Source organism: Lampetra fluviatilis, chromosome 23, assembly GCF_964198595.1.
Source record: "Lampetra fluviatilis chromosome 23, kcLamFluv1.1, whole genome shotgun sequence".
Taxonomy (NCBI): Eukaryota; Metazoa; Chordata; class Hyperoartia; order Petromyzontiformes; family Petromyzontidae; genus Lampetra; species Lampetra fluviatilis.
In genome coordinates, this window is record NC_136297.1 from 1,250,652 (window position 1) to 1,275,438 (window position 24,787).

The 24,787-nt window shown below is 55.0% G+C and overlaps 1 protein-coding gene across 1 annotated transcript; it reads right to left on the reverse strand.

Moving 5' to 3' along the window:
* Positions 1-13,409: 13,409 nt before the first annotated feature.
* LOC144940854 (uncharacterized) lies at positions 13,410-23,922 on the reverse strand. The gene is made up of 5 exons (XM_078867344.1): positions 23,753-23,922; positions 17,705-17,814; positions 15,147-16,344; positions 13,892-14,025; positions 13,410-13,495 (listed from the first exon to the last, which is right to left on the reverse strand). Exons 1-5 carry the CDS (start codon positions 23,920-23,922, stop codon positions 13,410-13,412), a joined length of 1,698 nt encoding a protein of 565 aa, XP_078723470.1.
* Between the last annotated feature and the right edge of the window lie 865 nt (positions 23,923-24,787).

Here is a 24,787-nt window from a genome sequence, read left to right on the forward strand (position 1 = left end):
TCGTTGTTGCTCTTTGGTGGAGCGGGTGGCTCGCAAGGTGGAAGGTTGAGAGTTCAAATCCTGTTTGGGGGCCAGCGGGGGGGGGGGGGGTACTTTGCCCATCATCCAATGGCGGAGCCAGGATTTTCAGGTAGAGGGGGCAACCCCTCCAGAAATGAAAAATGATAGACCCTGCAGTCACGAAAGCTTTAAATCGAAAAATGATAGAGGAGTTGTTAGTTAGTAAGAAATTGTTAGTAAGGAGTTGTTAGTAAGTAAGGAGTTGTCCCTTGCTTTTTATTCGACGCGTGTGCGGCCATGGCGCAGCCATCGATCGAGGGTCGAATTCGAACCGCGTTGTGTGATTGGCATCGCGCTCGCTGAAGGTGTTGATGCCTTCAGAGAAGTCGTGTGCTGTATACGCAACTGCGCACGATTATGTGAGTCACTTATAACTGCTTTGCCGTTACTTATTGGCAATTATGGACTCAGACTATTGTCCTATCATCTCATAGAGTCCCTGGCACGTAACAATATGCTACACAGCGGCAGTGGGGGTCGCAAAATGCCGATTTATTACTAATAAACCCCAATGATCCGATCGAAATTAGGGATTTCGATGGGATCATTGGGGGGGGGGGCACGTGCCACCCCACCCTCCCCCCACTGGCTCCGCCAGTGCCATCTTCCCTCCCTCCGTGAGAGGGGGGGTCCATAAAATGATCACCACTTTGTGTGGGAGGAAGAGCGCGGGAGAGATGGGCACGGCTGCCCCCGCTGCTCACGAGAGCGCGACTCGAGGCTGGAGGCGCCGCAGCTCCCCGCCTGCTCCACCGTCGACTTGAAACGAAATCGCTGACGCAGAGCGCACGGAGCCCGCCTCGAGGCGTCCCGAGATCGCTCTGAGCGACGCCGCTGCTGCTGCTGGGATCGCCGCTGCTGCTGCTGCTGGGATCGCCGCTGCTGCTGCTGCTGCTGGGATCGCCGCTGCTGCTGCTGCTGCTGGGATCGCCGCTGCTGCTGCTGCTGCTGGGATCGCCGCTGCTGCTGCTGCTGCTGGGATCGCCGCTGCTGCTGCTGCTGGGATCGCCGCTGCTGCTGCTGCTGCTGGGATCGCCGCTGCTGCTGCTGCTGCTGGGATCGCCGCTGCTGCTGCTGGGATCGCCGCTGCTGCTGCTGGGATCGCCGCTGCTGCTGCTGGGATCGCCGCTGCTGCTGCTGGGTTGCACAGACGGAACAAGTCGGCGTTGCAAGGTGGTAACACAACGGAGATTGGGAGCCACAGCGGAGCCGGCGAGAGTTTGATTACCGCTCACCGCTGCCCTGCCCGGATGATGATGATGGTGTTGGTGACGACGTGAATGTGGCGAGCGGTGGTGCAGCGGTTAGCGCTTGCGCTACCAACACGGGCAGCCCGAGTTCGATGCCCAGCTCACGGCCAACACCGGTGACGATTATCTGAAAAGTCATGGGCCTCCCCCTAGATCGACTCAGACTCAAATGAGTACCTGGTGCGGTGTGTAAACACCGCCACTGGGGAGACAAAGGCGGGCGTGGTGCTGGCCACCCACCTCCTCGTGTGCCGTGCCGGCCTTCATAGGTGCTACTCACTAATAAGCACTTGCCCCAACGGTCTGTTAAGGCTATACGGGGGTGGGGGATCTTTGTCTTTGTTGGTGATGTTGTTGGTAATGATGATGATGTTGCTGATGATGTTGGTGATGATGATGTTGGTGATGATTTTGGTGATGTTGGTGATGATGATGTTGCTGATGATGATGTTGGTGATGATGTTGGTGCTGATGATGTTGATGATGATGTTAGTGATGATGTTGGTGATGATGATGATGTTGGTGGTGATGATGTTGGTGATGATGTTGGTGATGATGATGTTGGTGATGATGTCTCGGCCAGGCGTCTTGCGAAGAGGCGGGAGTGACCCACGGCCGCGGTTCGAATCAGGCAGGCCGCCCCGGGTTAACGCTGCGTGTGGTAATCAGCGTGAAGTTGACGCCTGCCCACCTGGCGATCAGACTCACCGTGGCGAGGGGAGGGAGGTGGGAGGGGAGGGGAGGGAGACGTGGGGGGAGGGGAAGGAGGCGTGGAGGAGGGGAGGAAGCTGTGGGGGGGGAGGGGTGCAGGGGGGTAAATTTAATAATCTTGACCCATTGCATACAAGTGTTCTACTCGTGTCATCATTTCTGTTGTGCTGGCCAGTCTGTGGCCGTATATTTATTTATTACTATTCAACCACAATTTGTTTTAATGTTACCAGGTAAGGCCCCACTGAGTTATGTCGCTCAGAAAGCGACCTGACCACAAATGATAGCTCAACGAAGTGGCTCATCGCTTGGAAATGTCTGGCAGCCAAATACTCTCAACGCGTGGTGTTGTTGATGCGAAATGTGGAGGGGAAACCCGGAAGACGCGGATACGAAATCCACGCGACCACGGGGAGAGAGCGAGACGCAAACTCCAAATACACAGCAGCAGGCGTCAGGGTCGGGTTCGAACCCACAACCTCCTGCATACCAGGCGCGGTAGTCAACATCTCCTAGCCACCGTGATGATGATGATGATGAGAGAGAGACGCAAACTCCAAATATACAGCAGCAGGCATTGTCAGGGTCGGGGTAGAATCCACGACCTCCTGCATACCAGGCGAGGTAGTCAACATCTCCTAGCCACCGTGATGATGATGATGAGAGAGAGACGCAAACTCCCAATATACAGCAGCAGGCATTGTCAGGGTCGGGATCGAACCCACGACATCCTGCATACCAGGCGAGGTAGTCAACATCTCCTCGCCACCGTGATGATGAGCGGGGATGGAGCTGCGTGCGTCGCGGCTCCAATGACAGGCGCGAGCGCCAACCTGGTGATGGTGGCGGTGATGATGAACACCAAGAGAGGTGATCCACTAACCCCGGGAGTCTCTCGGACCGCCGCGGACCAGCGAGTGACGATGATGATGATGAATCCGTCGATGTTAATGGATTAATTTCAACAGAGTTTGTTCGGGGTGAGCGACCTTAACCATGATTTTTTTTATTTTCCGTGCACACCGCACCCAGTCTACCCCTCACTGTGGCCCTGAATGTTACGGCTCATCACGTGTCCCCCCCCCCCGCCTTGACCCCCCCCCCCCGACCCCCTCCGCCGCAGTCTCACGGGCCACGTGGAGGAGCACTGAGCGAGGAGCACCTCGGGGATTCGACGTCGCCTCGGATCGGCGATGGAAATTCCACCTTTCTATGACGGGCGCACAGCCGGACTTTCCGTAGAACACCCAAACGAGATGTAGCTGTGGTGGTGGCAGCGGTGGCAATCAGATCGGTGGTGGTGGTGGTGGTGATGATGGGGCTGATGGTAGTGGGGCTGATGGTGGTGGGGGTGGGGTTGGTGGTGGGGGTGGTTGTGGTTGTGGTGGGGCTGATGGTGGGGCTGGTGGTGGGGGTGGTGGTGGTGGTTGTGGTGGTGGTGTGTACCCGCAGGCTGGTGTCAGGGTGTTTGTCCGAGACAATGGATGTGCAGGGTGTGGAGCTCACGCCGCGAGGCACCCAGCGCCCATTAATCACGGGGCGCTCTGAAAGGCGGCGGCAGCGACCCGGGCGTCCCGTGTGCGTGCGTTGCGCTTCTTTCGCACCGTACGTAGCCGACGCGTGCTCATCGGAGGTGCGGAAGTCATCGACACCTTCCCCCCTTGGGCCAAAGGGCTGTCAGCGAGCAGCACCTGCGAAGGCCGGCACGGCACACGAGGAGGGGGGGGGCAGCAACCACGCCCGGCCACCTTTGTCTCCCTCGCAGCAGATGTTTCAGGCTGCCGACCGAACGGAGGTCCAGGGCCGGCTTAGATAATCGTCAGCGGGAATGTGCGTGGAGCCTCCGTTTCTCTGAGTCTTGAACACTCATTTCTTTAGAACTGATTTGAGTGTTTAATGTTGTTGTTGTGTTCAGTTTGTTGTCCTTTCCCCGCACCCTCGATTAGCGCGGTTGGCTACGTACGGTGTGAAAGAAGTTTAACTTACAATCACACCCACCCACTCGCCCACCCACCCACTCGCACAATCACCCACCCACTCACCTCCCGATTAGCGCGGCTGGCTACTTACGGTGCGAAAGAAGTTCAACATACGCACAAACATTCTCTGGTGACACATGAAGCAAGTTTTTTTGTGAATATGACATTACATGCTCTGCTCATTTACCCAGGAAAGCGTCGGCGAGTCTCCAGTCGTCACGTTAGGGCGATTGGTCGCGCGCTGCTGCCGCTGCTGCTGTTTCTGTGATCCCGCCCGAAGTCACGGCGGCTAGGAGATGTTGACTACCTCGCCTGGTACGCAGGAGGTCGTGGGTTTCAATCCCGACCCTGACGCCTGCCTGCTGCTGTATATTTGGAGTGTGCGTCTCTCTCTCCGTGGTCGCGTGGATTTTTCACCGGCTCATTCGCTTTTTCCCCTCCACATTTAGACTCGACATCCACACGCGCTCAGAGTGTTTGGTCGCCGCTACAAATTCCCACGCGATGACGACGAAGATGATGAAGATGATGATGATGACGACGAAGATGATGATCGCCCACTTCGTCGGGCTATCATTTGTGACAGCCGGGTCGCTTCCGACAAAGAGCTGCGCAGCTGTTCAGTGCTGGGACACTTACCCTGGAAGATAAAAACAAACATCGGGCGATTTGCAGGGTCAGCATTGGGGATGTTTGGCCAATGCCATTCGCCCTGTGTGACGCACAACTCCCACACGGTGAAGGCGCCACGCGATGGGGGGGGGATCGAACTGGGGACCCGTTTGCTGTGAGGCCCGCGTGTCACATCTGCGCCAACCCTCGTGCAGTAGACAAAAGTCAACCTCACAACGATAATAATCGACCACGATTAATTGACAGCCACGCTGCCAATCTGCTGCCCGATGATTGACTACCCACATGCCGTGTTGGTAATGGGGTTCTTTGACCATACTTCCCCGCACTGGTCAGTGCCAGTCGGGCGAGGCTGGGTGCGAGGACGGAGTTCGGGGCAGGACATTCGCTCGTGATCGCGCAGTGCGCTAACCGCTGCGCCACCGCTCCCATGCAAATCAAACTTGCGCGTTCGTCGATTTAAAACAAACTAAAATCTCTCGCACGCTCGCCTTCTCGATCATCGCCGGGCCGTGATCTACCCGCTGCTGGATGTGTCTCCGCTCCCACCACCGCTGTCGTCGTCATCCCCCCCCCCCCCGCTGCCTCGCGCTGCAACGTCCCGTCGAGACTCGCCCCTGCCGTGGGAACGTGGAATTTCCGCCACGGGCCCAGAGGCATAACAAACCGGACGTGGACGCAAACGCATCTTCGACGCGCCTTCGAACGGGGGGGGAGGGGGCGGGTGGATCGCTTTGTGCGCGGTTGACTTTTGAAGATTTACACTTTGGCGTCGTCGCAAGCTAAAAATATCAATGCCGTTCCTAAAAACAGAACAATGATGAGACGGTCCGTGTGCGAGCCCTGACGGCGCAGGGCGATGGTGGTGGGGGGGGTGTTGAGCGCAGGGGGGTGACTCATTCAACAGACGGAAGCACACAATGGATCTCCTCCACCTTGCAAGACGCGCGTTTATTTTGCACGTGGTCGGTGGGGTGGGGTGGATAGGGTGCAGCTGTGCCGGGAGTCTGCTTGGTTATTTGGTGACCTGTCTTGCCCACGTGCTCGTCGACGACGACGCCACGTGAGGTTTATTTTGCGTCGCGAGGTCGGCTGCCGCCGCAACGATTTCGTCTTCAAAACACACGCCGCGTTTTCTCCTCCTACTCCTTCTTCTTCTGTGCGTGACAGCAGCAGCAGCAGCTACTACAACAACAACAGCAGAAACCGGTCCGGGCATGCGCACACGCAACGCCTCCCATTGGTCGCATACTCTCGGCAAAAAAACTCGGAGGCCTCGGGTGTGACAATTCCTTTGATCGTCTCGAGCTGCGGTCCGTCTCGGCCGGCACTCTGCTGCACCACCGCTGAGCCAGTTATTGCAACCGGCATCACCAGGCGACGGCCAGAGTTATAAACCCACGACAACTCTGGCCGTCGCCTGGTGATGCTGGTTGTGATTAGCGGCGACAGGTCGCGCTACTCGAATTGTAAATGTTGTTCTGGGTTTATTCTCCAACGCACAACCGGTGTGTGCTGTGCGAGTAACGAATTGGCACGTTTGGTTTACGTGACGAAACCTTACTGATTGGCTGTGTAGGGTGGCGTGGCGGGTTTAATGTCACATTTATATTTACGCGATGCAACCCAAAAAAAACTAGGCCCCTGCGTGTTAGACAGACGGACATTTCACTCCGATTGTGTTGCTGTAGACCACCGAGGCGCAACATACCAAATGAATCTCCGGATGAAATTACTTTACCCGTTACCTAAAGGTGAAATGTTGATTACAGGGTGCCCTTAAATCGCCCGCGCGAATTTCGCGTGTATGCGGCGAACGTATTTCTACCCAAAATTGGCTCACGTGCGGTTTCATTCACGCGCATGCACCCATGCGGTCGGACGTGGGACAACATTGTGTGTACTGTATGCGTTACTCGGCAGGCCTTGTGCTGTTTTTAAATCCTTTATATTAAGTTCACTTGCTTGCTTGCTTGCGCGCTTACGACCGTGCAAATCTTTCAGTCGTTTTTTTAACCCACTTCCCGTGATCCAATCGAGCTGACATTTTGCACACAGACTCGTTGTGCGTGACAATTTATTTTCGTGAAAACTTTTTTCCAAAATTTTACACTTTTTAGGAAAAAATAAATTATATTTAATTACCAATTGCTTAATGGTGGCAGGCAATCATCTGATCCATAGGTGGCAGCCATCTCAAGCCAGAGGACGAGAGGACTCTAGCCGCCACGCATATAAAGGATTTATAGTGAAAAACTTTGTTTTTACGGGTTAATTTTTGTTCTGTGGGCGCCACGGTAGCGAGGTGTTGACTACCTCGCCTGGTGTACAGGAGGTCGTGGGTTCAATCCCGACCCTGACGCCTGCTCTACATTTGGAGTCTCTCTCTCTCTCCGTGGTCACGTGGATTTTTCTTCGGGTCCTCCGGGTTTTCCCTCCACATTTTGAGACACACTTTGAGAGTATTTGGTTAATATACATTTCCACGTGGTAAATCGCTGCGCTGAGCTATAATTTGTGGCCAGGTCGCTTCTGAAAAAACAAGAGCCATCTAGCTCAGTGGTAATGTAGTGGTGATACGCGCTGGCAGTAGGGATCGTGTGGCAGCGCGTGGTGATTGGCTGTGTATTGGTGACGCGCGCTGACAGTGAGGGATCGTGTGGCAGCGCGTGGTGATTGGTCAATTAGAGTGGGTGATCACATCGCGGTCCGCATAGGCTCCGTCCCCTCGGGAGCGGAGGACTATAAAAGGCGATGCGCGCGGGCGCTCGGGGAGTTGGTAACCAGTGAAGACGGAAGACTGAGGAGGAAGAGACAGGGCCCTGAGACCCCTAGCCCCGCTGTCCTTGTAAGGGCCGGGACCCTGTGTGGCTCAGAGGCGGGACCTTGGGACCCGCGGCCGGACGTCCGTGTGAGGGCCGGGATGCGGGACCCAGTGGTCGTGATCCATACCCAAGCTGTGGTGGGTCTGTAAATTCCCCTGGAAGATACGGGGCTGGAGAGCCCGTGTGTGTGTAGCCGGGTGGAACGTGTAGCGCTAGCTGGAGTGACCACACGTGTTATTGTGGCAAGGAAAAGTGTTAATAAAGTGTGCTACCCGTCAAGTGGTCTCCCGCCGTAATTTACAATATTACAGTAAGATAAAATTTAAATTTGCTAAACCTACCGCATGACGCATTCAACTTTACAAACCAGTAAAATCGAAACCCACTGATTACTTCAACTACGAGACCGAATAAAAAAAACTCAAGATGTGTCGTCCATATCCTACTCACAAATTTGCCCCCGTCCATTTTCAAAAGTGGCAGTCTTGGGTAATCATCTTTGTGACCGTGCAATTATCTTTGGCATTCATCGAACAAAGAGGACTAAAATACATCATGAAATAATGATAAAACTCATTTTTAAAAAATATGTTGACCTTCAAGCATGCATAAATGACGCTCTCCATTCCGACTGAGATGCAGTGAGCAAAATCACAGTTTTCGAAAGTGCTTGGACATATTTTAAGAAGCGATTCCTTAAACAATGATTGAGACGCAAATGCCCTCTGTAAAAACAAAAACTGTTCAGAATAAAGGGTGATCGACCACCTTGGTTTGATGCGAACATCTGCGAATAAATTATAGCCTGGAATAATGCAAAAAATATCAAACAACCTGCCCGATTGGATTATCTATAGAACACAAAAAAACAGATGGACTCGTCTAGTACAAACCGCTACATTTTCATCCTTTCATCAAACTATTAGAAATTGACAAAAAAAAACACAAGACTCTACTGGCAAACCATTAAATTCACTTGAAAACAAAGGGAAGCTAAACGTTCTACTAAAACGACACATACTGGATGGGAAAGAAACTGCTCACAAAACAAGACATTGCCAGCGGATTTAATTCTCGTTTTTGACCGGCAGGTCACGTGTTTTACAAAACGCACCAGAGTAAAATGTCTCCAAATGCATCACCGTTCAACATCGCTCGCTTCCCTCTCTCTTGACAACCCTTAAATTGTTCCTGAGAGTCATCGTCCCAACTTCTCGTCTAGTACCATAACTGCACTGGACCTACTGCGTACACTCGCATCAATCAAGACATCGTAATGGACGGGGAGAAGACGAGTTGCCTGACATTTGCACTTGCGGTGGTGGCGGATCTCATCTACAGACCCCTCTCACGCATTGTCAGTGAGAGAGTTGGTGTCGATGGTGCAACTTCTTCCTCATGTTGGCCTTGAGAACATCCTTGAAGCCCTTTCTCTGCGCTCCTCTTGAACGCGCACAGCCCGACTAAGCTGGGGGAGTCGATGGCGTTTTGCTTCGGGAGTCTGGGAGTTGGGCAGACGGGCGACGTGGCCGGCCACAGCGAAGCTGACGTCGAATGGTCGTGGCCTGAACGCTCGTGGTGTTTGTTTGCGAGAGGACGCTGATGTTCGTGCGTCTGTCTTCCCACCGGATTTTAAGGATCTTCCGCAGGCAGTGTTGATGGTACCTCTCGAGGTGCTTTGGGATGTCCCCTGTGGTGTTCTCCACGTCTCAGCTTTGTACAGTAAGGTAGAGATTACGACCCGCTTGATAAACCGCGATCTTAGTTTTTGGACCTGATGTCACGAACCTAAAACACCCTTTTCCTCAGCCCACCGAAACCTCCACTTGCACCATTTCAGGCGAGTTTGGATTTCTTTGACGACGTCAAGCATTCTGTGAAAGAAGGCTTCCGACGCATGGGAAATGCTCAACAATTTCCAGTCTCGCCGTGGATGTCAATTGTTGGAGCTGGGGACTGCTCATTGAGAACTGGTTGATGGAGAACCTGAGTCTTTACAATATTAAGCGTCTGTCCCATTCTCTCATATGCCCCAGTAACAGCTTTGACTATTGCCTGAAGATCCGCTTCTGAGTGGACACACACTACAGCATCGTCAGCATACTGGAGCTCAACAACTGCTTTCGGGATGGTCTTAGGTTTAACTCCAAATATACAACAGGCGTCAGAGTCGGGATCGAGCCCACGACCTCCTGCATAGCAGGCGCGGGAGATATCATCTCCTGGCCACCGCGGCGCAGAGGAGTCCACGCTGAGAGCCATCATGAAGCCCGCCGGCTGGCGAAGCTGCAATCAAACGGGAGCCACAGGAAAGCTCCCGTCTGGAAAGCTCCCGTCTGGAAAGCTCCTGTCTACGCGTCGGGTACGAACTCACGCCGGCCCAGTTTGCCAGCTGCTCAGCTGCAAGGTTGGCTCGAGCCGTGATGAGGGTGATGAGGGCGAGGAGGAGGCGTCGTTGTTGTTATCTGTGGGAGTTGGAGAGTTTACCCCCCCAGCCCAGGGGCATCGCAGCGTGACGTCTCACGACTCAGCCCCGCGAACACCCACGCGGGGACTTTACCTGAAATGTAATTCCTTGACGGTGTTATTGTTGAACGTCGTTCCTCAGTTCAACGATGTCGACGACAACAATAACATCAACAACAACAACAACGACAAATGCCCGTGCACCGGGAGAACCCGAGCTCTCCGAGGAGAACATCCATTTATTAAAAGCTTGGCCGCGCCGGGGGAAAGCGAGGAACGCTGAACTGCCCTCGTGAAGCCAACAAGATTACATTGCAATTCTCGGGCTGTGGTTGCGGAGGTGGCAGCCGCATTGTCAGACGGCATGGAAGGGGTCCTTCGGGGTGAACACTGTCCCGAGCGGCTTGAATTTAACTTGGGCCACGGAATCCGCATTGTCTGCGTCGCCGATGGAACCCGACACCGCGGCCAGACGAGCCCCCACGTCAACACGGGATCAGCGAACGCAAAAACATCGTCGAGGAGGACGTCGTTCACGGGAGGGAGTTGGGAGGGGCAGGGCGGGGGGATTGACGATCGGCACTTATTGACGCAGCTGCTAGGGGATTCAGATGGAGACGTCACCTCGGGCTAAGCCGGCGATGCCGCCACCGCCGCCACCACCGCCGCCACCACCGCCACCAGTGCTACCACCACCACCGCCGCCACCACCGCCACCAGTGCCACCACCACCACCAGTGCCACCACCACCTGTGCCACCACCACCACCAGTGCCACCACCACCACCAGTGCCACCACCACCTGTGCCACCACCAACCACCAGTGCCACCACCACCAGTGCCACCACCACCAGTGCCACCACCACCACCAGGGCCACCACCACCACCAGCGCCACCACCACCACCACCAGTGCCACCACTGCCACCACACATCATTACCGTCCACGTCCCACCCATCGCCAGACCCCACGGCTGCTGCACAGGAGATACGCGGCGACCTCCAAGGTCTGCCCTGACAGCCTCATCCCACGCAGAGACCCATAGATTCACACAGAGACCCATAGACTCACACAGAGATTCATAGACTCACACAGAGACCCATAGAATCACATAGAGATTGTGATGCCACAGCGGTGAAGCCGCTCTGACGATGCCCCACCTAAGATCCCACCACCAAAAAGCGGCCTGGCCGACGCTGCTCTTCCCTCACCACCCCCCACATGAACCCACGTGTCACCCACCCCCACACAGAGCCTCGCGGGGAAGTCGCCTGGCCCACAGGTTTTCACCCAGGAGCCCTCCTCGTGGGGGGACATTCTCCACGGTTTCCTGGGGCCAGGGAATTGACCGAGGCTTCCCCCAGGCTAAATTGCGCTGCGGCGCCGTGAATCAACGTGGAATTACACGGTCACGATGAGGCTACTCAGCCCCCGCGGTAGGCCTCGGCAAGGTAAGGTAAAAGTTAAAAGATAAAAACAACGAGCCTACCATTACCCTACCTTTTACCTTACCACAATACAATCACTCTACCCTACCTTCTACCCTTCAGCAGGTAAGGTAAAAGGTAAAAAGCAACGAGCCTACCTTTTACCCTTACCCCATACAAATTACCCGATTACAGGGTAATTACTGGGGTACTACACAGGAAAAAGGTTTATAACGGTAAATGCTAGGTAGAGCGCTTTATACATAAAGAATACTCTTGATGATTCCAATTTTACACGCTTGTCGTTGTTGTCATTGTTGTCGTTGTTGTCATTGTTGTCGTCGTCGTCTCCTCAAATCTTGTAACTCAATTTTAACCAACTTCCCAATGTGGTATCGACTGCAAACCTGGTATACTTATGTCATACTGATGACAATATATTCTATCATAAAACAAAATGTATTTTTAAACATTATTTTATATATGTTATGTTTTGGCTTGGGTCTAATTGTCCACACTCAACTGACGTTGGGCTGTAATTGTCCACGGCCCCTTACGTGATGGCAAGCCTCGGGGTCACTTCCTGGAGTCGTGGAGTTCTGCCATTACTCGTACATTTAATAAAAGCGTGTTTAAAAAAAAGTTATTTTAAAAATTCATTGTTAAATGGAGGCCACGGACTGCGCCACAGAGTTTTTAGCGGTAAACAAGGTACCATATTTACCGGGTAATACTTCGCGCTACCTTTACCCAACCGGGTAATTCTTCCGAGCTACCTTTACCCTACTCTTTACCTTACCCCTTGGCATGTCGACAACTTTATCCTTTACCTTTACCCTTTTACCCGGTTAAAAGGGTAAATTACCTTACCTTTCCGAGGCCTACCCCGCGGTTAAGACACCCACAACACACACGGGTTAGCAGGCAGGTAGGGGGCGGAGCCACAAACGGTGGGAAACCAGGACAGGCACTTTGATTGGTCGGGAGCCTAGCGGCAGTCCCCTTGATGTGGAAGCCTGGATGCGGACGGCGCTGAGAGCACCGGTCCGAATAACGCTATAGTACAGACGAGCAATTTGATTGGCCGGGAAGGCCATCGGATCAGCGACGACCTTCCTTTGATGTAAAGAACAATAAAAGGCGAGGGAAGGTAGAGATAGAGTGAGTTCGTGTCCGGCACAAGTCAGCAATCGGCCGACTTTCCAGCCACTCGAACGACCGTGTGACGAGTCACAGTGCAGCGAGGACTGGCCCGCAGGAGCTCCGTACGAATCGAACTGTGAGTACGAGAGAGAAGTAGAGAACGGCGCGGTAATTCCTAGAGAGGATAAATCGAAAAAGGCGGGAAAGATTGGGTTTAGACCCTGTGGAACAGGTTAGTTGCCCACTGATTTCAGCTTCAGGCTCCGGGATACTTAGTATTAGGCACGCCGGGAATACACGATTAGTAATCCATAAACAGTTTCTTGTGGTTTCTGTGAGTGTGGGGAGAGCGGGTGGTGGTGTGTGTACGTTTGTCAGGACGCAGAGATTGGCGCGTGCCGAACTATATCGGGGCGACCATCGGGCAAGGGTCTGACGCGCACATGTGCCGAGTTTGCGCGTGAATCCTGTTGCCAGCATTCATCATTGCGTAGAAGAGCCGGGGGACGATTAAACCATGTATTAAATGCCCAAGGGTACAGTAATACTCGTTCTAAAACCAACCCCGAATACCCGCCCCACAGCCCTTTAAATCTCCATTACCCACCCACGGCAGCAACGCGTTTGCGAGTGACGTCATTGCCCTTTGACCCCTGACCCCCCATTCCGCGCGTGCAATTGGTGCGTCGCTCTAAAACCAATCCCGAGTACCCGCCCCACAGCCCTTTAAACAATCTCCATTACCCACCCTTGGCGACAATGCGTGTGCGAGTGACGCCATTGCCTTTTGACCCCTGACCCCCCGTTCCGCGCGTGTGATTGGTGCGCGGGGTTGTGAGAGCGGAGACGTCGCATTTGAGTGGCTGAGAAGCGACGGATTGATTCCAGGCAGCCGAGTGCCAGCCCCGAGCTATGCCTCACAGATAGGACTCGGGGTCGCGGACTCGAGGGGCCGCGGCGCGGGGAGAGGAGCCGGAGAGCGGCAGCCCTCCCGAGATCAACCCTCCCCCGGGGGGAGCCGGGGGCCCGCGTCCTCCACAAGACCTTTAGACTCTCACAGAGACCCATAGACTCACACAGAGACCCATAGACTCACACAGAGACCCATCAACTCACCAGAGACCCCTGGACTCACTGAGAGACCCATAGACTCACAAAATGACCCATAGACCTGAACAGAGACCCCATAGACTCACTGTGACACAGGGTGTTAGGTAAGAGTCGGAGAGAAGCCCACCATTAATTATCCCAACTTAACAACTCTGCTGGATTGCCGATGACTCTTGAACGAGCGGTGCGGCCTGCTCTGGCTCGCTCGTGAGCGGGTCACGTGCTCGTGACTACGGTCACGTGACCGGGTCACGGGCTTGGGTGGCACGTGCTTGTGAACGACGCAAACCGGCGCCGTGCATCGCCTCCCCGCTTGGATGTGACAGGCGGTGAGCCGCGCGTGTGAAGGTCCCGTGGACTGCTGCCAATCGAGCGGCGGCGTAGAATGCCAACGCGCTCCCGCAGAGTGAGCCGTGGGAGTCGCTGCGAAGTGGTCGTTCTTCGGGGGGGTGTGGGGGGGGGTTGTGGCAGCCTGCAGAGGGTGGATCCATCAGTGGTGGACGACCGGGATCGTGATGTTGATGGTCCTCCTCTGCCGAGGAAGCGGAGGGCCCCGGGAGCACTGGGGCTTGGGAGACGAGGGCTTGGCTTCGGCCTGTGGCTGAGGGGAGTGGATCTTGGGCTGGTGGTCATTCTGAGGAGACTGAGGCTTGGGCTCTGAGTGAGTCTGAGTGAGCTGTATGAAGTGTTGCTGAGGAGATAGACTCAAGATTTCGTAGTCATTCTGAGGAGACTGAGGCTTTGGCCCTGGATAAGTCTGCGTCTGCTGTATTAAGCAATGCTGAGGAGAAACACTCATGATCTGATGGTCATTCTGAGGAGACTGAGGCTTGGGCTCTGGGTGTCTCTGAGTTAGCTGTATGAAGTGTTGCTGAGGAGATAGACTCAAGATCTGGTGGTCATTCTGAGGAGACTGAGGCTTGGGCTCTGGGTGTCTCTGAGTGAGCTGAATGAAGTGTTGCTGAGGAGATAGACTCAAGATTTGGTGGTCATTTTGATGAGACTGAGGCTTTGGCTCTGGGTGTCTCTGAGTGAGCTGGATGAAGTGTTGCTGAGGAGATAGACTCAAGATTTGGTGGTCATTTTGATGAGACTGAGGCTTTGGCTCTGGGTGAGTCTGCGTCTGCTGAATGAAGTGTTGCTGAGGAGATAGACTCAAGATCTGGTGGTCATTTAGAGGAGACTGAGGTTTGGGCTCTGGGTGAGTCTGCGTCTGCTGAATGAAGTGTTGCTGAGGAGATAGACTCAAGATCTGATGGTCATTCTGAGGAGACTGAGGTTTGGGCTCTGGGTGAGTCTGGGTGAGCTGTATGAAGTGTTGCTGAGGAGACAGACTCAAGATCTGGTGGTCATTCTGAGGAGACTGAGGCTTGGGCCCTGGGTGAGTCTGCGTCTGCTGTATGAAGCGTTGCTGAGGAGAGACACTCAAGATCTGGTGGTCATTCTGAGGAGACTGAGGCTTTGGCCCTGGGTGAGTCTGTGTCTGCTGTATGAAGTGTTGCTGAGGAGATAGACTCAAGATCTGGTGGTCATTCTGAGGAGACTGAGGCTTGAGCTCTGAGTGTCTCTGAGTTAGCTGTATGAAGCGATGCTGAGGAGAGAGATTCAAGATCTGGTGGTCATTCTGAGAAGACTGAGGCTTGGGCTGGTGGTGATTCCGAGTCAGCTGTATGAAGCGTTGCTGAGGAGAGTGGACCAGCGGAGAGAGGTTCCTGGGCTGGTTTTGACTCTCAGGAGGCCGCGGTTTGTGCTCCTGGTAGTGACATGGAAAGGCCTGGGCAGGAGGCCGCGGCTGTTCAGCAGACAAGTGAAACAGCGGTTGTGGAGAGCGGTTATCATTGTCGTGTGGGCCGTCAGCCTTTTGAGCCTGGGCCTTGGCCTGCTGCTGCTCCTGCTGCTGCTGCTTCGGCTGCTGATGTTGGGGTTGAGGTCGCTGTGGGAGGTGGACTCGGAGAGGATGGAGCTTCGCAAAACTCTGCGGCCTGGTAGACGGAGGCTTCTGCTGCTGCAATTGAGGAGTATGTGGAAGAGGAGCCGACGGTGGGGGAGTGGTGACAATCTTCGCAAGAAAATTCTGGGGCTGAGGAGCCCACGGCTGCTGCTGCTGATTCTTCTGAATGTGCATCGCGGGTGGTGGTTGTGGCGGTCGGGATTTGGGTGGCGGATGCAGCGGTGGCGGCGGGGTTACCGGTATCGTCACCGCAGCAGAGGCACCACTAGCACCACCACCACCGCCGCCGCCATCGTCGTCGTCGTTCTGGCAAGAATGCCGCATGCCGGGCCGACCGTGCGGGGCGTTCTCGCCCCCTCGTCGTCGATCGTCGTCGTCGTCGCCACCGCCCCTGCCACCACGCCGGTCATCATCGTCGAGGCTCGCGCCGGCGAGTCGCACGCCCCTCAGCAGCATCTCCACCCTCCGCTTCAGCCGCTTCTGATCCTCTAGGGCGCAGCTGATGACGGTCGCCTGGAACTTGTGGTCGACAGCGCCGGCACTCGGCTCGGAGGAGCAGGCGTTGCGGAAGGAGAGAAGGCGACACGCGGCGGCGTCCGCGGCAGCGGTGATGCCAGGGTCGTCGCCGTCACCGGCGCCTTGCAGCTGCTCCGCCACGCCGTCCACGAGCGCTGTGGCGCGCCGCAGCGCTTCCCGCTGCGCCGCGCTGCGCACCGTCTCCAGTGACACAGCCACGCTGAGCGTGCGCGACAGCAGGCGCTCGGCTGTCATGGCGAGCTCCTCTTTCTCGCCTGGCTCGCGGGGGAGACACGGAGTAGACGTGGGGACACGGGAGAGACACGGAGTAGATGTGGGGACGCAGGGGAGACACGGAGTAGACGTGGGCACAGGCGCCGTGGTGATGTCACCGCTAGGCCTCGGCAAGGTAAGGTAATTTACCCTTTTTACTGGGTAAAAGGGTAAAGGTAAAGGGTAACGTTGTCGACATGCCAAGGGGTAAGGTAAAGAGTAGGGTAAAGGTAGCTTGGAAGAATTACCCGGTAGGGTAAAGGTAGCGAGAAGTATTACCCGGTAAACACGGTACCTTGTTTACCGCTTAAAGCTCCGTGGCGCAGTCCGTGGCCTCCATTTAACAAGTAAAACATTTTTTACACGCTTTTATTAAATGTACGAGTAATGGCAGAACTCCACGACTCCAGGAAGTGGCCCCGAGGCTTGCCATAACGTAAGCGACCGTGGCCAACTACAGCCAACGTGAGTTGACCGTGGACAATTAGACTCAAGCCAAAACATAACATATAAAAAATAATATTAAAAAATAGATTTTTTTTTTATGATAGAATATATTGTCATCAGTATGACATAAGTATACCAGGTTTGCAGTCAATACCACATTGGGAAGTTGGTTAAAATTGAGTTACAAGATTTGAGGATACGATGACGACGACAACAACAATAACGACAACAACGACAACAACAACAGACTGAGTTAAAAGAAAGCGTGTAAAATTGGAATCATCGAGAGTATTCTTTATGTATAAAGCGCTCTACCTCGCATTTACCGTTATAAACCTTTTTCCTGTGTAGTACCCCAGTAATTATCCTGTAATCGGGTAATTTGTATGGGGTAAGGGTAAAAGGTAGGGTAGAATGTAGGCTCGTTGCTTTTTACCGTTTACCTTTAACCTTACCTGCTAAAAAGTAAAAGGTAGGGTAGAGTGATTGTATTGTGGTAAGGTAAAAGGTAGGGTAAAGGTAGGCTCGTTGTTTTTACCTTTTAACTTTTACCTTACCTTGCCGAGGCCTAGTCACTCACCGCCACTTAGTGGCGAATGGTGGCTGTTGTTGTGGCAGTTGGCGCTGTGCTACGACCCCGGCGACCCGAGTTCGATTCCCGCTTACGGCCAACACCAGTGTCGATTACCGATCCTGGGCCTCCCCTAGGTCGACTCAGCCTCAAATGAGTACTCGGTGCAGTGTGTAAACATCGCCACCGGGGAGACAAATGCGGCCTGACATGGTATTGGCCACCCACTCTCTCGGCGTGTGCCGAACCAGCCTTCACAGGTGCTGATACTCGCTACTTACAACACTTGCCCCAACAGCCTTGTTAAGGATACACGGGGGTGGGGGGTGGGTTCTCTGTCTCACCCTCGCTGATCCTCCACATGTCGTGGCTGGATCGAGCCTCCTGGATCAGCTCCACCAGTGCCTCCTTCTCCTGCTCCATGGCGTAGGCCTGGTCACGGAGCGCCTCCACCCTGCGACACACGCGCCAGCCACGACAGAGAGCGCAGTCAGCGGCGGAGACGTCGGCACCGCGGCGAGCGGTGGCCCGCTGTGGGGCCCGAGTTCGAGTCCTGGGCCCAGCGGCAGCCTGGCCACCGTCATTGAACAACCGGGTTCCCAAGTGCAGAGAGTTGATGGTCTGGTCTCTTGGTAATTCAAAAACACCGCCAGCGCCGCAGCCATGTGAACCCTTTTCCCGTTCTGAGACTTCTGCAAGTTGCAGGATGGTCAGTGTCCCGTTCGCCGCTGAATCTCGGATCTTGTGTACTGTACTGAATCGGACCTGGATCTTGTGTTTGTATAGAATTTTGGAAATATTTTTGGTAGCGCCTGCTATGTATGGCAACGTAATGATTTTGATGGCTCTTTGGGACATTCTGTATACAGGAAGGCCACCCATACAGATTCCTACATGAAGCATGATTCCCACCACCATCCGGCACAAAAGAATTCCCTCATCAAAACACTACACCATAGGGCCCACTGCATCTCTGACCAACACCACCTGGCCAGTGAATTGGAACATGTACATCTGGCCCTCAGGATGAACGGATACTCGGACCGTGCTATACACCAAGCTGTTTCTCCCACCGTGGAGAAACAACCCCCTGAGACTCCGGCTTAACTCAGCTTAGCATCCCCCCCCCGCCGACTCCACACGGCACCCCCCCCCCCTACCTTGGCTCCCCCCCCCCCCCCCTATATAGTTGTGCTTCTCTATTAGCTCTCTTCACTTACTACTGTGAATTTGGCTGTAACGGTTCCACCTGAAGACGGAAGCTTGTGTTGCCTCCGAAACGTCGTGATTTAATAGAGTAGTTTTTACATATTTATTTATTACCTACGTGACTTTACCGAAAAAACCAAAGAGTATGAATCCTTGCAGTCACGAAAACTTCAAATCTAGACGTACATGTACGTCATCGGAATGCGAAAGGGTTAAACCAGCTTCCTCACCGAGTGTTTGTTCGATTTCCGGCGAGAGTATTCAAATATAGTCACGGGGCGCCCGCTGATTAAATGCCATGGGGAGGAGTTTTCAGGGTCCCTGCAAGGATTATTTTGTGCCGCCGTTGTCCCAACACTCAGAGGGACGCAGCGCAGACACGGCCGTGAGGCCAGATTTCCGAATGTATTCCTCCTCCCTCCTCCTCCGTCCTCCCCCACCCTCCTCCCCTCCCTACCAACCGTGACTCGGTGCCAAATGCACACCCCGGGTTAGCTTTGGATAGCGATGGGCGGTCAGTGGGCGGCTGTAGTGGAAAGATCAAAACCGCATTTGTTTTGAATCGTCGATTCACCCCGACAGCGCAAGGTGCGATGACAATCGAAGCGTCGCCTACAGCTGTACATTCCATCTCGTGCGGCTTGTGATGGCCGTGCGTTGTGGGTCGCACTTTCATCTGGAAGAACAATTTGCAAACTTGAAGCAATTATCTCCCGTGATGACCCCCGTGGTGACGCTTCTGAAGTTCAAAGCGAAAATCACCGCTCCCAGCGCCACGTGGGCCTAACTGTGTTGGTCACTGTGTTGGTCACTCTCATTCACTGTGTCAGTCACTGTGTGAGGCACCCATCTATCAGTTTGAGACGACACCCTCTGATACCTCCATTGACTTCAAAGCCCATTTCTCTCCCCCCCCCCCCCGTCTCTATGTGTCTCTGTGTATCTCTATGGGTCACTGTGTATCTCTATGGGCCTCTGTGTATCTCTATGGGTCTCTGTGTATCTCTATGGGTCTCTGTGTATCTCTATGGGCCTCTGTGTATCTCTATGGGTCTCTGTGTATCTCTATGGGTCTCTGTATCTATATGGGTCTCTGTGTATATCTATGTGTCTCTGTGTATCTCTATGGGACTCTGTATATCTCCACGAGTTTCCATGCGTCTCTGAGGGGGGGGGCGGGGAGTTCCACTATCACGGCCCACAACGTGAGTTCGCATTGAGCCACACTCAGCAGTGGATAGATCACGGCTGGCGATGGTGACGGCCACGTCCGGGGGATTCCGCGCCCGCTCGATGCGCACGCAGACACCGCGCCCTGCTGCGAGGCGCGTGGCCACGCGGCCCTCTGCCGGCCCCTCCGCCGGCCCCTCTACCAGCCCCTCTGGACCAGGGACGTGCGGTCAGGAGAGGCAGAAGAGGCAGAGCCTCGCCTGTCATACTCCAATGAAAATAGCTGTTACGAAAAGTAAACAAAAAAGAAGAATCAAATTAAATAAATATTAAGATTTTCCACTGATCTGTGTTATAAATGTCATTGCTGTACGATTGCAATAATTTTTATAGTCAAAATCGCCAAATTTGCGGAGCTCCGCTGCAAATACAGGAAGAGACGAGAGGTGAGGCAGCGACGAGCTCAGCCTCCCCTCTGATTGCGCAATCCCTCAGTAACTGGATAGAGCGTGGGCAATAAGCGCGTGCATGTTACTATCTCAGTATGTCACCAATGTAATGTTTGTAGACCCCTTCATTTCAAGTCCTCGCCTTCCATACTCCAGGCAACTTATTTCACGTATGTGTATAAAGATATTTAGGCTCGCTGATCTCGTCATGAAACTGCAATGAAAAAGCACCAGGGGAGGCAGCTATCACATCTGCCTCACTGAGGGGGACGTGTCTAACACGCCCCCCTCAGTGAGGCCACGCCCCCTCAGTGAGGACACGCCCCCTCAGCGAGGCCACGCCCCCTCAGCGAGGCCACGCCCCCCTCCGTGTGTGAATCTGGCTCTGACACGAGCCAGTGCCTCCCCAGCCATTGACCTCTCCGCACGCCACTGATCTGCACAGAGGCCCCTCTGCGGGCCTCTGTGCCGGCCCGTGTGCGAGGGTGGTCGTCACCAGCCATGACCAACCCGCTGCTGGATGAAGGCCTCCCCGAGTGGGTTGCTGTTGACGTGATGCGTCAAGAACTCTCCCAGCTCGGAGTCGCTTTGGAGAGGCAGCGAGACATTGCGGGGATGAATTTTCTCTCTCCGTGCTCTGCGGGACAACGCTGAGCCGGCCGTGCTTGGGAGTTACGGATTGTCGGCGTAAGGCACTACCACTAGGAGCACATGGTGCGCCTATCCACAGTCAAGGCCCCTCTCTCGAACCCAGTGATTCTTCACCTCGACTGCGGCCTTGCAGCCCATTTGGTTCGTGAAAAAATTATGTCAATAAATACGCAGGGGTTTGATGAAACAAAGTTGTACTCACCTGCCCGCCCGTGCTTAATTTGTGTTCTCGGTTGTTTACCTTCTGAAATGAATCTGCCTCGAAAGGGCACCTCGCCAACCCCAGGGGGGGGGGGCGCGTTGCTCCCCAGGGGTTAAAAAACCACTGCTCTAGACGATGTTACCCCGGTTACCCCCCCCTCCCCCCCAGTGAACACGTTCATAGGCGGAAGGCGAGACAGAGCGGAGGAGTTCGGGGAGGGGGCGGCTACTCCACTCGAAATCAAACACCGCCCTCCAGCCAGCGCCTCCAGTATTAGAAGCCTTCGAAGTCCTCCAGGACCGGACCACACCTCGGCACCCCCACAGAGGGAAGCGCGGCGTAGCAGCAGCAGCAGCAGCTGCAGCTGGTGGTGGTGGTGGTGGTGAGACACGAGAGAGCCCCCCCCCCCCCCCGTGTCTCACCACCACCAGCAGCAGCAGCAGCCCCCACCCCCGTGGGGGGCTATTTTAGTCTCGCTCAGTGTTGTCCACGTGGGTGTGGTGATGCGGCTTGGACGCACAACTGTCATGTAGCAACAACAAAGGGCATTGATCACCACCATCGCTCACCCACCCATCCCGCCCGCCGAGCCTGTGACAGACTGGTGGGGCCAAGCGCTGTGAGCGAGTAGCCAGCACCACTGTGGCACACGAGGGGCTGCGGTGGCCATTACCACGCCCGACCGCCTTTGTCTCCCCCGTGGCGATGTTTACACACCTCACTGGGTTCTCCGCTCGCTACTGCTACTGCTGCTACTGCTACTACTGCTGCTGCTGCTACTACTATACTGCTGCTACTACTGCTGCTACTGCGCTACTACTGCTGCTACTAATGCTACTGCTGCTACTACTCCTGCTACTGCTGCTGCTACTACTGCTGCTGCTACTACTGCTGCTACTGCTACTACTGCTGCTATTACTGATACTGCTGCTACTGCTGCTACTACTACTGCTGCTACTACTACTGCTGCTACTGCTGCTATTACTGATACTGCTGCTGCTACTGATACTGCTGCTACTACTGATACTGCTGCTGCTGCTACTGCTGCTGCTGCTACTGCTGCTACTACTACTGCTGCTGTTGCTACTACTACTGCTGCTGCTACTGCTGCTACTGCTGCTGCTACTACTGCTACTGCTGCTACTAATACTACTGCTGCTACTACTACTACTGCTGCTACTGCTGCTGCTACTGCTGTTACTACTGCTGCTACTGCTGCTACTGCTACTACTGCTGCTACTACTGCTGCTACTGCTGCTGCTGCTGCTACTACTACTGCTGCTGCTACTGCAGCTGCTACTACTACTGCTGCTGCTACTACTACTGCTGCTACTGCTGCTACTACTACTGCTGCTACTGCTGCTACTGCTACTACTACTGCTGCTACTACTGCTGCTGCTACTACTGCTGCTGCTACTGCTGCTGCTACTACTACTGCTGCTGCTACTAATACTACTGCTGCTGCTGCTACTACTGCTACTGCTGCTACCATGGTTCCTGTTCCCGTGAGCTCCACCCACTGACTCCTCCAGCGCCCGCGTCGAGGACACTCGCGGTGGCGTCTCAACCACCACCACAACCAAAGACAAAGATGCCCCGTGTAGCCTTAGCAGGCTGTTGGGGACAAGTGCTGTCAGCGAGCACCTATGAAGGCCTCCCCTAGGTCGACTCACCCTCAAATGAGTACCCGGTGTAGCGGTGTGTAAACATCGCCACTGGGGAGACAAAGGCGGTCGGGCGTGGTGCTGGCCACCCACCCCCTCGTGTGACGTGCCGGCCTTCATAGATGCTCGCTAACAGCACTTGCCCCATCAGTCTGATCAGGCTATAAGGGGGATCTTTGTCTTTTTTGTGAGATACTGCGCTGGTGGTGGTGCACAAACAACCACCACCACCACGCTCCGCGTCATTAGCACCGTGAGCCCTGAGGAGGGCAAGACACAACATAGGCGACGTTTCGGGCAAGGGCCCTTCTTCACAGCAGAGAGACGGGCCAGGGAATTTAAACGAGGTGTGTTTGTTGAACTTATTTCGTACCGTACGTGGCCAGCCGCGCTAACCAGAGGTGCTGGGGGAAGGACACCACGCTAAATGATGCCGATATCGAGTGGTGTAAGCTTTTGTTTTCGTCCCGCTTTCTGTTTGCTTCATTGCTGTAACTTTACTTGATTTGCTTTCGTCGCCATGGCGACCCGGGTCACAATGGCGACCCGAGTCACCATGGCGACCCGAGTCGCTCTCATCCTGGTCCCTTGCGGTCTCACCTGGTTACACGAAATGTCTTAAACTTTAATAAATAAATAACCCCCCACGTTGTGTTACCTCGCCAGGTAAGGCCCCACTGAGCTGCGTAGCTCTCTTTCAGAAGCCATCACGGATGGTGGCTCCACGAAGTGGTTTCTCGCGTGGACATTCATAGCGATTCTGAACGTGGAGGTGAAAACCCTGAGGACGTGGAGACAAATCCACGCGACCACGGGCAGAGAGTGAGAGAGACACGCAGACCCCAAATATACAGCAAGAATCAGGGTCGCGATCGAACCCACGGCCTCCTGTCCACCAGGCGAGGGAGTCAACATCTCGGCCACCTTAGCGCCCCCAACTCCCCCCTCCTGCGTCTTGAGCAGTGCTGTTTGCTGCTGGCCACTTGGCATGTGTCCCCCCCCCACACCCCCCCCCACACCCCCCCCACACCCCCCCCCCCCCCGTACCGGTGCTCGAGTTTGTCGAGGACTTCGATGAGTTGCACGGAGCGTGCTGCCATCGAGTCGGAGCGCTGGAACAGGCGGCAGCAGCCACCACCACCACCGCCGCCGCCGTTCTCTGCTGCCTCGGCGCTCCGCCCGGCCGGGTTGGGCCGCCGGGGTCCGGGCTGGGCCATGGACGAGGGGCACGAGGAGGAGGAGGAGGACTTTGTCGGAGCTTGAGAGGATCTCCTTGATGGCTGAGAGAGGCTCCGCCACCCGCCCCGGACTCCTCCAGCGGGGCGGAGGGTCGCGGCTCGCGACTCTCACGGTGCCACAGAGGGCAGGGAGATGGCAGCGGGAGGAGAAGCGAGATGGAGAGAGAGCGAGATGGAGGCGAGGAGGTTGGAGATGAAGAGGTTGGAGGTAGCTCAAACTAAACTACGACACGAGTTTTATTCTACCAGGCAAGGGCCCCACTGAGCTACTGCTGCGTAACTCTTCTTCAGCAGGGACCCGTCGGTCACAGATGATGGCCCAACGAATTGGCATAATCAGCACGTGGACATGTGCAGCAAGCAGCCAAACACTCTTCACGTGTGCTTCGAGATGAGACGAAACGCCGCAGAGAGAGGGGGATACAGCGGGCTGGGGGTGTAAATATAGAGAGCTGGCTGAAGCTATGGAGAGAGAGAGCCAGAGACGTGGCGACATCCAGAGAGATCCAGAGACGTGGAGAGATCGAGAGGGGTCTGGAGAGAGGAAGATTGTGGAGAGATTTAGGACGTCCCGGTGATGAACTAAAAAAGATCGAACGGGACGTGTCGCTCCGGCGCTGAGCGGAAAATCTGGGCGAGGTTGCGAGGCGCTCCGCGTTGGGCATCGTGGGGGGTGGGGAGGGATCCTGTGCCATGGAACCTTCCACGGCTCCCGAATATGGCTCAGGCCCCACGCTCGCGCCGCGGTCGTAGGGGTCACGGAGGGGTAGGGGTGGTGGGGGGTGGGGTAGGGGTGGTGGTGAGGGTGGAGTGGGGGGTGGTGAGGGTGGTGGGAGGGGTGGTG